This window comes from Drosophila mauritiana, chromosome 3L, assembly GCF_004382145.1.
Source record: "Drosophila mauritiana strain mau12 chromosome 3L, ASM438214v1, whole genome shotgun sequence".
NCBI lineage: Eukaryota > Metazoa > Arthropoda > Insecta > Diptera > Drosophilidae > Drosophila > Drosophila mauritiana.
This window is the reverse complement of record NC_046669.1, coordinates 556,094-570,458: the sequence shown is the minus strand read 5'-3', so window position 1 is coordinate 570,458 and position 14,365 is coordinate 556,094. Positions and strand designations below refer to the sequence as shown.

At 45.6% G+C, this 14,365-nt stretch overlaps 2 protein-coding genes across 2 annotated transcripts; one reads left to right on the top strand and one right to left on the bottom strand.

Annotated features, from left to right (window-relative positions):
- Positions 1 to 2,406: 2,406 nt before the first annotated feature.
- On the top strand, positions 2,407 to 9,936 carry LOC117140850 (protein snail homolog Sna). The gene is made up of 4 exons (XM_033303977.1): positions 2,407 to 2,695; positions 7,306 to 7,754; positions 7,817 to 8,294; positions 8,366 to 9,936. Exons 2-4 carry the CDS (start codon positions 7,330 to 7,332, stop codon positions 8,789 to 8,791), a joined length of 1,329 nt encoding a protein of 442 aa, XP_033159868.1. The 5' UTR covers positions 2,407 to 2,695; positions 7,306 to 7,329; the 3' UTR covers positions 8,792 to 9,936.
- A 4-nt stretch (positions 9,937 to 9,940) lies between these two features.
- Positions 9,941 to 11,316, bottom strand: LOC117140851 (probable protein phosphatase 2C T23F11.1). Its single transcript, XM_033303978.1, has one exon. It carries the CDS (start codon positions 11,195 to 11,197, stop codon positions 10,136 to 10,138), a length of 1,062 nt encoding a protein of 353 aa, XP_033159869.1. The 5' UTR covers positions 11,198 to 11,316; the 3' UTR covers positions 9,941 to 10,135.
- Between the last annotated feature and the right edge of the window lie 3,049 nt (positions 11,317 to 14,365).

The following is a 14,365-nucleotide window of genomic DNA, read 5'->3' as shown; positions in this document are numbered from 1 at the left end:
CTTTTACCTACGCAGAGAACGAGATCCCAACCACCCGATCTTGGCGGCAGCAGTTAAAAATAAAGATCCAGGGGCACTTAATAAGCGGTCATGCACTGAGGGAAATCGGATGCTTGATGCTTGAAAACACGCAAATAACTAGGAAAGGTCAAGTTCAGGCTATACTATACTATAAACATCAAGTTTGGATTATTGTCTCATTTCCCATCTCTAGTTTACTGAGTATTCTCTCAGTGTGGAGTTGTAGAAGGAGTTGCAGTATGGAAGATTGGACCCCGCAATTGCGCAGCAAGTGAGAAAAGCGTACCGATCCCCGACGGTCTGGGATCTGGAGGGGCTTCCAGGGTTGGGGGAGCGCGACTGGAACCAGGACGAAAATAGATTTATGGCCGCCAGTCGCGACGTCTTCGCCGGTTTTCCAGAATCGCACGCTCCGGGTGAGGGCATGGTGTATGGGTATGCTAGGGGTGTACTATGAACCGGGCCGCCAGTTGGGGACACTTCCTTTGTGGGACTTCCTTTCTTGTCTTATTAATTGCCGTGATTAAAGTCGACGCAAGATGTCTTTAGCACATGTCACGTTGGCAGAAGAAGGCCTTTCCCGGGTCCAAAGCTCCGCCGTGACGGTGATGCATGGCTATGGCCCAGCCTGACCTTACCACTCAAATTGCATTTCCATGTTGGCGCCAGACAAAGCCCACCCCTTCTTCCCTTCCCCCCCTTCCTCCTTGCTTTTCCATTCGCCACCAACCGATTTCCTTTGTCTTCGGCGCGTGGGCTGCAAGTTGTAGAGTGTGAAAATGCCGCAAGAAGTGCGAAAAGTGCGACCGGGAAATAAACTCGCGGACAGGGAGCCACTAAACACATTAGTTGGTCACAAGGGGTGGCCTTATAAATAAACCCATTACAATCCCCGCCCAACTGTAAAGATCTTTTGTGAAACATCGAAATCCAATTCGAACCAGAACCAGAAACAGAATCAGCCGACCGCCGCTCGGCATAAATCATATCGAATATATAGAAAATACGTTAGCACCCAATACATCTGAAGACCCCAACCGAAAAAAAACACATCCAAAGGGGCGACATTAAGTTCATTACGCCTGAAAAGTCGAAAATGAAAAGTGGACGAAACGAGAGAAAACGACAACACCTGCGAGAAATCCGTTGGATTTCTAAGGCCAAAGGAGGTGGGGAATTCGCAGAGTGCACACTTTTGGGGGCGGATTGGAATGGGGTGGGGAGGTTCACGTGAGCGAGTCTATTTCGGATGCCCGCAACAAGTACGCAGGCGAGGAAAATGCCAAATTGCATACGACTGCGTCACTCTTCGCGAAGAGCACCCATCCCCATCCCCAATCCCCATCAGCCATCAGCAGGAGAAGATTCCGAGCAGAGAGAAGAGCGGGAGAAGACGGGTAGCCGGCTCGGCTACCGAAGAAACTGCCCAACCACGAAGCAAGAGCAGTGCCTCTCTCTCTTTCTAGGCAAATCAGCATGGGGCAGGCGAAAACACACTGACACATGGGGCAAATTCACACAGTCGAGGTCACCGAAATAGCACTAGCTAGATAGAGGTAGCTATCGAAGTGATAATCTCCTCGACATACAAAATTCAAACAGATTACAGAAGGGGAAGTAGGAAAATATAACATATAAAACATTTGTCTTAACATATGGGACTCCATCCTTATATAGCTCAAGTAGTTACTTTCATCAGTTTACAACAAATACCACAACTACAAATAAAAGAGTCTTATTACGACAACCCTGTCTGTTCCTCAGCGAGTGTCTAAGGTTTTTGACACTGACTGCGGATCGTTAGAAGAATTCTGCGCAGTGGTCCTGCCAGCAGGAGCGCCTCGTCACCTCGGGCACAGTTTTCCCTTTCGGAAAATGCAGTGGAAAGCCAGGACAGCGGGGGCTGCGCGGAGAGGGGTAGCACAATGAAAACATTATTTTTATTTTTAAACCGCGCACACTTGTTCCGTCGCTGTTGCGTCGTGGTTCGTTCTCGAAGTCATGTTCGATCCGATGCCGATCCGTACCGTTCCGATCCGATCCTCGGCAAGAGCGACCAACAGCTGCTGGCTCTGCGTCAGCTTCGTCACCTCCTCGACGTGGATGCGGATGTACACGGAGCGAAACGGGGGGTACCATGCCAAATATAAATGAGAATGGAAATAGCTAAATCACCTAACAAAATACCGCATTAAAATAATACACTTGGTGTGCATAACCCAGAAGTATTAGCCTAATTTATCTCAGTGTACGAAAACGTAGGAGAGGATGGGAGACCGAGACCGCGAGGTGGACGCCGCCGGAGGCAGAAGAATCGCCTCGGCAGCAGCGGCCGCAAGATGTAAAAACTGTAAATGGTCTGGCGAAGAACGCTCAGTTCTTCCTGGGATCTCGCTGCGTTCGCTCGCCTTCACGGATGCGCAATCCGTCCGTGCGACTAATAAATCGGTTTGACACTTATCGAGATTCAGTGCGATCCCCAAAATCAGCATAGCCCATCACCCATCACCCGTTGCCATCGCGGACTCTTGGCGGGTGATGAGATTCGTGGAACTTGCGCTCCGTGTGTGATAAAGCATTGACTTCCCATCGGCAACTGAATCATCCGTCTATATTCGAGGCACAGCGACGACGGGAGTGGATTGTTTTCCGCCAACTATTCGGACTGCGTGGGGTGAGTTGGCGAAATGTGAACGGGGAAGGTGGGGGAAAGTGAACTTCGCTCTTCAAATTTGCACCTTTACCGCCTTTCGATTACACAATAGAACACACACCTCGCTCGTGCATAACTATCTGCCCAGGAACCGAAACTAGATCGAAAATCTGCTTGGCAATTTGGGCCAACAGATTCGCGTGACTGCAAATGAGCGGCGTTTTCCGATCCCCATTGCGGACCCCCCCAAGCCCCCTCCCAACCAACGGACAGAACGGGCCGCACTTGTTAAATTAATATTATTATTTCTTTTGATATTTTGACATTTACGTGAGCAATGTTTGCATTGGCAATGAGCTTCTGCGAACGGGAAATAGTGACCGGGGCGTACGAGTATAGTATAGTTGGTATCTTTCCGCATGGCTATATGCATGGGTATGGGTATGACCATTGTCTCGCGGTGGTAGATGCGTAGATCCTCCGTCCAATTTGGGCGCATAAAGCGGATAAACAACAGATCAGGTACATATATGATATATATAAAAACCTGATTAATGCGGCGGTTCGGGGATAATTAACCGCCGTGATTTACAGGTGAAGCCCGCTCCTTTGTGTCCTTTCCCGTCCAAATGTTTATGCCGCGGGTCCGTAAACAAACCGCCGGCAACGGGAACTGCAGTTGAGGCAACGATTGATGAGGGCCTGCGATCTGGGGTAAACAAAAACTGATGCCCAAATCCGACATTTCCACCGAGGCGCAGTGGGGTGGTGTGGCTACTGTGTGGCACACACGCTGTCTGTCCGTGGTGCATGGCATTGACTCTGGACTGGGAAGCAGCCAGAGGTTGAGGCTGGCGCTCTGGATTTTTGTTTATTGTGCACTCGCGTTTTGCCTGAACTAAAATGTAAACTATGCTGGGATCACTGCCCCTTCCCCCTGCCCCTGCCACTTGGGATCAGGCATCAGGTATTTATAGACGCACGGCAGCGAGGGTGAGACGCATGTTAAGGCCACCGAAGCCACCTCCGTTGGCCATCGCCATTCTCTTGGCCGATGTGTACATTAACAGGACTTTGAACTCTTCCCCGGTCCAGCAATACGGACACGGTCTACTCGGGCGGGCTGTACGGCCGGAGATGGGAAATGGGAGATGGGAGATCGGAGGGCGGAGACCACGCAATTTGCGCAGATCTGCGGCGGCATGGAAAGGAAAATGGCAGGCGGAGAGTAAAATATTTCACCCGGTCCGTAGTCCATTGTTCGGTGCACATGGAACGACCAAGATGCGGATGGAGGAGCAGAAATGAGTCATCCAACTGGGGGGACTCTAAGCTGCTTAAGTACACTGTGGGAAAACGGTTGCTCAATATATATATAAATATATATAAGTTATTTCAAATTCAGGGAATACATATGTGAGTCACTATGGAAAACCCCAAATAGGTATATATATTTCAACTATTTCTGTTCTGCTCCTTCGATCGACTGACTCCCCGTTTAGGAAGTTTCCCATGGTTTCCATTAGACTCCGAGGCAAATGTACATCGTCGATCCCTACCCACCTTCTTCCTGTCATCTGCGATTACCGATCTGCAATCGCACGGGGCCGCGGAATAATTAATTAACGACCTGTCAGAGAAACATGCGACATTTCGTATGCCCCAAGCGACTCTGACATCGGAAATATGGCACAGACATATTTCATTTGGTGGTGTAGGGGGTGTAGGGGGTGTAGGGGGGCTGTGGCTCTATGGGATCCATAGAGGAGGTTCGCCGATCACTTGTCAGCTGTTTTCCCCGGCGAATTCTCAGACGCATATTGTTCTTCAGAGACTCGAGCATTTCGTGTTCGATGGAAATCGGGTATTGAAAATGACGCGATTAGGTGGAAAATGGCATAGCTATATTTAAATGTATACGGCAACCACCTGGGAACAGGGCCTCAGGTGGTGGGGCACATAAATAAATGGGCCGCAAATTGCCAAGACACAAATTATGGACGTCTGGCGGCTTTCGCTCACACCCACTCAAAAGGGGAAGAGGCGCGAAGGTATTTCCTTCCATGGAAAACCACCTTCGCACACCTCCGGCCACCTTGGCAGCGATCATTCCGCTTAATTGCCGCAGAAACATTTTGATGTACTGCTCCCCGAGGAGAAGCCGATGGGAATTGGCAGCTAAGCGGGCGCAACAGGTTGCCGAATCCGTCGGCGGGGGCGGATGGCAGCTGTTTAGCTAGGTTGATTCGGGGGGCATTTTCACCCGCATTTTCCTCGATACCGAAAAAGAAACACACATCACGCGGCTGGCCTCAGGCGAAATACAGAGAGTGTTAGAGAAACAAACAAAACCGAAAGCAAGAGCAATTTCAAAACCAAAACACCGCAGAGTATTGCACATGACCTCCTCTAGAGTGGAAGAAGAACAGCACCGTTCCAGCGATTCCTCAAAATTTCTCAATGGGTTCGATTATTCAGAAAATCTTTTGGGGGCAGAAAAATAAAGGCGAAAACTTTCACAGGATAAACAAACGATTGAGTGGGAGGGGTGTATACATAAATATGTAAATATATGCATAAATGGCGTCGCTCTGAAAGAAATACAATAATATTTTGGAGAGCATTACAAAATTATGGCATTAATAGTTAAAGACTAGCTTCTTTGTTAGCATACCGGTGGGGTAAGGTACAGTGAACTCCAACATACAGTGTACCGAAGCCCACCTGACTTTCGGATGCGCCAATTACGGGCGAGATTAATCAATGCCAAAAGAACATGTACAAATTAAGCGCAGTCATTTCGACCTAAATTTATTTGACCACGCAAAGAGGCGAGGATGGCGAACACCGGCACAAAATCGGCACCACCGAGCCGCAAAACAGCCAACAAGTGCCAGAATCAGAATGCAATATGCAATATGCAATATGCAACATGCGGTATGCGGTATGCAATGACGTTAATCATACGCCCCGTGGGCTCTGCTAACCCTCAACCAAAGACAATAGAATAACAAGATGCGTAACGGCCATACAAATTTTTGGCACGCGATTTTTTGGCCGTGGCTCTAGAGGTGGCTCCAGGCTCTCTTGAGTTTTTGTTCGAGAGAGAAAGAGCGGAGAGCGCTACAGCAAACAGCTCTTTTCTACGCATGCAGTGATAGCATACAACTGTATGTGTGCACACGTATGCTCATGTATTGTAAATTTGACAAAATATGCCCTTCACCTTAGAAGTTCGTTGACTTTAAATCTATATTATTTTTTATCAATTGGCACCATGCGAAAAATTCTTGTTTTGCATTGCCTCAACGTTATTATTATTTAAATAAAGCTTAGAAATAGTAATAGACGAATCTATGTACATCACAAAATAAATTTCGAAAATGACTTTATATTAGAATACTTGTCATTAGGGTATTCAGCTTGCGGCGTGAGAAAAATTAATAAGGCAATGATTGTTGAGTGCTTGTGTCCGCACTTCGTGCCTGACGATGTGACTTTTGCAACGAACTGTTTTCATATTTTTATTTATTTTATTAATTTTTATTTTCTACTACGTATTATTATTTTTTATGAAATATTATTATGAAATAATTTTATTTTTATTATTTATTAATAAAATTATTATTTTTATTATTTATTAATAAAATTATTATTTTTTTATGAAATTAAAAAATAATTATTATTTTTATGAAATATTTATTTCTCAATGTTATGTCTTCTTTTTGAAAAATTTATGTTTCAAATTACAGTAGTTATAATAATTTCCTTTGTATTTGCTTTAATTATTATTATAATAATTATTATAATAGTCAGGGAATTTTTATTTTATTTCATCATATTGCTACGAAATTGGCCACAACTCCAAATATGTAAATTCGTTTCTTTGATCAGAATTGATTTCGGCCCAAAAATCGTCTTCTAGAACAAGTACGCACACATATACGTGTTCTCGTCTCTTGTTTTTACTCACACAAGCAAGAAAATTCTATTTTTACATTTCTTACGCTCTCAGCGTGAGCGAGCGAAAAGAGAGCAAATTTGGCCTTCACCAAAAAAGTGGCTGCATAGTGCCAAACGAATGTATGGCCGTTACGCATCTTGTTATTCTAGTGTCTTTGCCTCAACCATGTGCGATAATTCCTATTCGGCAATGATGATGATGCAGACGACTTTGGCTCACATCTCAGACTCTGGTGTGGCCTCTCGACTCTGTCCTTAATTATAAATTGATGCATTTTCAAATAAACAAACAAGAATTATGGCGTAAGCACAAGGAGGGAAAGATCTATGATAGGTGGGATGATAGATGGCGGCGATCGCACCATGGATGTGCGATCCGCTGGGGGTTTCTTATGCCGAATAATTCGATTATTGGTCTATTTTAGTGCACTTTCACAAGCTATAATGAACCACTAATTAGGAGAATGCGAGTTTAATTAATGAGCATATCGCTGATATGAGTCTTTTATACCATCATCCGGAAAAGGTGAAGATTTTCAACTCAGCACTGACTAGTAGTGGCTGATATGTATTAGCTAGGTAATGACGCATCACGTGCGCATTTAGCAGGAAATATTTCGGGTCTAGTCATGCTGTTTTCATCATAGAAAATCCCCGATTCTTTGCAGGCATTTCACCAGCTCTTCAACACGATGACGAAGGACCAGCAGGCGACACCCATTCCCGAGGAGCTGTACAATCTCACCCAGCTGGCCGAGGTTACTCTGTCAGTTGGTCCTCTGGTCACAGACGAGGTGAAGCCACTGCCACTGTACGCCTCCTCGGACGACGACTCCAACTACTACAGCCACAAGGTCTTCGACCGCAGGAAACTGCGTCGATGCACAATCTCCGACTCGAATTCCTGCGCCAGCAGCAGCTCCAGTTCCACCTCCAGCCGTCAATCCTCGGAGGACCACCTGGGACTCCAGGGGCACTCATCGGTGCACCACCATCATGGGGAGCAGGGCGAAATCCTCAACAGCACTTCGCTGCTGGAGGACGAGCACATCTGTCCCGAGTGCGGAAAGAAGTACTCCACATCCTCCAACCTAGCACGTCATAGACAAACGCACAGGTGAGCTAAACTTTTTTCAAAATTTTCATGGTGAAGAATTGCTGATTCTGTGTTTTATAAAGGTCAATCATGGACAAGAAAGCGCGTCACTGTCCTTATTGCGAGAAGGTGTACGTTTCGATGCCCGCCTACTCGATGCATGTGCGCACCCACAATCAGGGATGCGAGTGCCAGTTCTGCGGCAAGCGCTTCTCGCGGCCCTGGCTCCTCCAGGGCCACATCCGCACCCACACCGGCGAAAAGCCCTTCAAGTGCGGCGTCTGCGAGAAGGCGTTCGCCGACAAGAGCAACCTGCGCGCCCACATCCAGACCCACTCGAACACCAAGCCACACACATGTGCGCGATGCGGCAAGGCCTTCGCTCTCAAGTCCTACCTGTACAAGCACGAGGAGTCATCCTGCATGAAAAACCGAGGAGGCGTCCCGGGATCGGCAGCAGCATCCGGCAACCGACCTCCCTCGTCGCCCAAAAGGCAACAGTCGGAGGTGACAGGCGGCTCCATCTCGGCATTGGCTCCTGCATCACCTGCCGCCGCAGTGGTAAGTTCCTCAAATCGATATGACATCTCCTCACTTGATCTTTAACCTTCTGATTTACGGTTTCCTTTCAGTGTGCTGCCTCCGATTCAGCCAAGTCCACGCTGGCCAACAAGCTGTTGCAGAAGGAAAAGGATCGCAGGCAGGCGGCCTTGGCCTTCCAGGGCTTTCCGGCTGGGCCAGAAGTGACGGCTTACAGCCACGCATCTTCGGCCCAGGAGGAATATGAGAAGTTCAAGCGGATCAACGTGATCCAGCCGAAGGTGCTGCCGCATAGGGTACCCAGCCTGTACCAGGACCTGCTCCCCAATCACCACGTGCCACTGGCCCTGCCCTTGGCCATGCCGTATCACTTCCAGGGCCAGGCCACGTCCACGGGCCAACCGGACTCCGCCTCCGTGCAGGAACAGCCCGTTGACTTTTCGCCCAAGAACAACTTCACGCACTCGGCCAAGACGAGTCCCTTCGAGCTGACCGGGAATTACGCCATGGTGGCATAGGATCTTCCCAGCCAGGACACCACGCAAAAGACACCGGAGAGAGCAAAGCAGAGCACTACCCCAAGGCCATTCGAGGAGACCGTTACTGAAATGCCACTTAATCCAAGTCCTTTCACAGCCCACCAGCCCAAAATCCAGGACATTTTCTTACTGTAGTCAACGAATATGTGATAATAATGCAAAAGAGCTAAAGTACCATTAGAGAGTAGATGATTCCAGAGCGACGAGGAGCACGCACAGCTCGTCGAACAGAAGAGTTCCCTCTTCTAGGAAAACTCCAAGGAAGGCGAGGTCATACACAGTAGATATAGAGAGCCAAGGTTGGATCGATTCCCGATTGATCGTTTGATCTTCACTTAGTTGTAATAAGAGACTTCTTAGAGACTTGCCAAGAACAGCGACAAAAAACCAATGTAACCAGTATTTTTTTATAGCACATACGATTACCGATCGATCGGAGAGCGAGAGATATAGCATCCCAGCATCCCAGACGATCGAACTCCGCAGCCAAGCTACAAACTTTACACATAGTCATCTAGCTTTATGATTTTACAAGAACTAGGCATATCCAAAGATATCCACCCACTTACTAACCCCATTAATCACTTCGCATTAAGGCATTGAGCGGCTTCCTGCTTCCGGCACGGAAGTCGTTCCAAAACGAGAGAATTTCTAGTCTTTACATTTAAATACAGCGCACATTGGGCGAGATCAGGGGCATTTCCCCGATCTCAACCCCTTTGTGCGTGGCGTTACTTTAAGCACTTTACGGCCGCATGTGGTGCAATAATTGACATAACTGTATCGCTAATTAGCGCCTGGCACTTTACCATATTGCAATCTGTATATGTCTACTAGCACGATTCGGAGCAATCGGCCATCGTATTGTAGCCTTACCATCTAGTATCGATCGATAGACAGATACCCACTGCATTTCGATTCGATTCGACTCGATTCACTCCGAATCGATCTACAGCTAATCGCACCAAAGATACTTCGATTTAGATGCGCACGCATACTACCTTTATGTACTCGTACTTACCATATACACCAAAAGATATATACACGTATACGTAGCTCTAAAATGTACTATAGATTTGCACATTAACTCGAATTAAACGAGAGATCCACTGATCCCCGAGAAAATACAAAACGAACTGTTTTTATTTCCCTGCTGGGTGGGGGAAAGTGTAGCCTATTTATTGTGTTATATTTGTACCGCCGGGAAACGAGATGTGTTGACCGATAATTTTGAAGTGCCAACAGCGTCTGGATCGCCAATCAAAGTACAAATGTAGGAGCAAACAAATCCAGTAACAAAAAAGGTAAAAGCTAAAACAAAAGTTAAAGATTAGGCTCCGGAGTATCGCTTTCGCGAAGTCCGAAGCCCAGGCCCAATCGAGAAGTCGACGACCCAGAAGATCCCTGAGAATAGGGAGTTACGACCTTAATCACCGGCTGATTCTGGATGTCGCCAACGGTTTCAACGGGGGTCTTTCGCTTGCCTCCGCAGCGCACCGCCAGATCCTCGTAGCTCTTGTTGTGCAGCAGGCACACCAGGATGACGGTCATGTTGTCGCCGCCCACATTGCCCGACTGGCCATCCGGAGACAAGCAGCTGTTCATCAGTTCCTCGCAAATGAGTTCCGGCTCCATGCCATCGGCTATGCGCTTGCGCACGAACTGGCAGACTTCGAAGTTGCTCATCACATCCCAGATCCCGTCGCAGGCCAGTAGGACGAACTCCAAGTCTTCGGTGATGTCACGCACCTCCACGTCGGGATAGGCCGTCACCATCTGCTCTTCTGGAGTCTTTAGTAAGTTCTTCTTGTAGATAAAGTCCCCGAGGGCGCGGGAAAGGGCCAGATTTCCATTGACCCGATTAAACTCCACCCAACCACCGCTGGCCATGATCCGTTTGGCCTCCCCCACGTCATTCGGCTTGTGGTCCACGGACAAGGCGTGAACCACTCCAGAAATGCAGGCAATGGCCCGCGAATCGCCCGCATTGGCACAATACAGGCGCCGCTCCCTAATGAGCACCACAATGGCAGTACAGCCGGCCGTTTGCTCATCAGCGGAGCCATTGTGCAGCATCTCCCGATCGAAGTCGAGGAAGGCCTTCTTCAAGGCCACCTCCACGCTATTGTCCCGGTACTCCGGCCGCTTTGTAATGAACTTGTGCAAATGCTTGCCAGCGTACTTGGCCACTGAAGCTCCACCGTGTCCGTCGTAAACTGCGAAGAAGGCCGCCTGTGGGTCGTCCGGCAAGGAAAGAATGTGGGTGTGGGCGTCCTCCATTTCCACCCGCCATCCTTGCATGCACGATGAGCCCACGCGGTAGCTTGCATTAGCACAGCAAGCGGTGTCCTTGGTGGTCACTGGTTCCGACAGCGTCTGTCCCATTGTGGGCTATGGTCCTTCCACAGGTACGCCTTATATATACTGTAGAAAAATAGTATATTCAGTCTCTGATAGCGCAAATGGGTTTTTGAATTTAGACGACTGATTCGATAGCCTACTTCGGCTTGATTATCGAAATGATTAGGATTGCCATGCAACTCCGATTACTAACATAAATCCGCCAAACGTTTCCCACTAAATAATAAGAGAAAGGATTTTCTTTATGTTGTTGATAATTTTGGTTTTGTATTTGTTATTTGTTGTCGTTTTTTGTTTCTCTTTATTTTCTCCTTGTATTTTTTTTATAATTTGGTTTACTTTGTTAGCGTTTGTTTTCATATACACAAATACATTTAAGTATATATTGATACACGCACATAGCGCACATTAAATCTTGTTCGTTTCATATATAGACATTTATTTTTAATTGTTTGTTGTGGCTGTAGATTACTACACGTGTATCCTTTTAGGCATATGTACGAGAGTATGTAATTACCATAATTTATATGCATCTGCATCTTTGTGTAGGTGTATCTGCATCTGTTTCGGCATCTGTATCTGCACTTCGCTTCGTGTGAGTTTCAAGTTTCTTAATTAATCCGTTTTGTATATATTCTCTTTAAAGTGTAAAGACACTAAATTTCACAATGTTCGATTTCTTTCCCTCCATGGGCTACAGAGGGACTTTCCCACTCCCCAAAATTTCCGAAGATGGGATTGGGAGGGGTATTCCAAGCCAGAACTAGCCGAAAATCATTTGGGGAACTAAAGTTAATTTGTCGTGTGGCGTATGTTTGTGTCTGAGTATGTAAATAAGTTACGAAAATCTTTGGGCTTAATTATATCGTGTATGTATATAATTCTATATCGATATAGTCGTATTATAAAATCTCTAAACAGCCATAAAAGTCAAAAGTTCTTATTCATATCTATTAATTATCTAGACGCGTTTACACTGCCACTAAGTTGACGTAACTTGAGTTAATCTTTATCATTACCGTTATAGTAATCTGTACTTCTTGTATTTTTGCTTAATTGCCGCCTAACTCTTCTGAAATCGGAACTCGATTGTTATAGGTATTATCTGTTGGTTAGGGAGGGAACTCTATACATAAATACAAACGTTGCGGCTCATTGTTTGGTTTAGTTTGATTGGTTTTGGGTTTGCTTTGGTTTGGTCTCGAGACTTTTAATTTAATTCATTCACTATGGCTACGATTAATTGTATTTGATAAATTAGCTGGCCTCCTAATATCTTGGGGCCCTCAAAAAGGTACGCATATCAGAATAAGACAGAGAGATACACTTGTTACTTCGCGTGTATATATTTTGATTTGCATCTAACACTAGTATCGATAGCTTATCAAGTACAATGCTAAATGTATCGGTGTGCTTGGTTTTTGATATAAGTTTGAATTTCATTTCCGTTTCTTTCGATCTCGATTTTCTTAAGCCTAAATAAGAGAGGACACCAAGTAAAAACATTCAGTACACGTTCATTGAAATACTATTAGGATACAAAAAGAGTGATTAAGTACGATTAGAGTTTTTGTGGTTGAGTGTTATGTTGAATACTTGGAATGCTGTAATGGTGAGTTTGTAATGAGGTGTTGTTGAGTTCAATTTCAACTTTAAGTTATGTGTTGGTAAAACATTCATTAAAGTGCTGTTCCACTGAACTTCTGTGAAGTGTTTCCACTGTTGCAGTTTTGGTGACACATTTTGAGGTGTCTCAGTGTTGGTGAGTTGACTTTGACTAAATGAAGGTGCAAGGTCAAATCTCTTCGTTGACGATCGAAAACATTCATTTTGCGGGTTGCGTTCATGGGACAGGAGCTCCTGGTTCCACTTGCCCGGCAATTCGTTGTTGTTTAACCCAGGGATCCCTTGATCAAATCTGAGGTCGGGGATTCGTAATCTTGATACTAGGACTAGGGGTCAGGGTCATGTACCACATGTGAATATGACTTGGTGCCCACGAGAAAGAAACACTAGTGTTGGGTGGTGTGGTGTGGCGTGGCGTGGTGAGTGATTCAGAGTCTCTTGTGTGTTTGTGAGTGGAGTGTGCGCGCACTTTGATTATCCGTCTTTGGTTTGCTTCCCTTCACTTTGTAATCGATGCAAAGCCTGGCCTCTACTCGCTATTTTTGCTAAACGTAAATGTATATGGAGTCTCTACTCGAGTTCGTATATAAAAATATTTAAATTCTTTAATCTGAAACGCGCAATCGCCCAAAGTGCGGGCTGCCACCGCTTTAAGTACATCTATATTTTCGTATATTGCATATGTATATAAAAAGCAAATCCCATAAAAGTGCTCTCTCTGATCTATTAAAACATATATTGTTTCGATTACGTTTTCATCACCCAATGACTTCGCTTTGCTCTGGCCTTTTCAAATTCTGAATTCTGGCTTGTTTTGAAATCAGCAAAAGGTACGATCATTTAAATTCAATATCTTTACCGTTATCTGTATTTGCCTTACCGCTTATATGTACGACTGTGAGTATGATCTCAGCTCTAGCTGCTATTTATCATATTTCGTGTATACGAGTATATATAACACATATTGTTCTGTTATTTGGTTTTCTGTAGGTAGGAAATATGCTAGTCTTATAAATTTCACACATCAACATTTCGGTTATCGTTATGATCTCTCCTCTTGCCTAGGAAATAATTTCTTAGTTAATAAAATATATCCGCATATACATATATTCTGTGTGTGTATTAAAAACTTCTAATGTCGATCCGAACCACAATTTTTAAGAGAGTTTAGAAAGTTCTTCAAGTGAAGGAAACACGAAGAGGTTATCATTATCGTAATAAAGTTACTGGTAGCCTACTAAGTCGGCATTATGCGCATCCGTAAAATTATGCTATCATTAAGTAGGAGAGGGCCCCTGCTAAGTTTTTGGATCTCGCTCCAGCTGTCCGAAGTGCGTGTTTCAGTTGTTCAGGTCCAGCTCAAACGAAAGAAATCTAATTATGGACGGGTTCTTATCAATCTTGTTTGTCAACTCCTCTATTCTCCCTCAACCCATCTGTTACAGATTGGTTTTGAATTTCCGGTTCCGGTTCGGCGCGTTTTCGGTTTCGCTTGCTCTTTTTTGGTAAATGCAAAACAAAATATCTTTACTTTCCGGTAAAAGCTCATCAATTGTTGGTCAATCA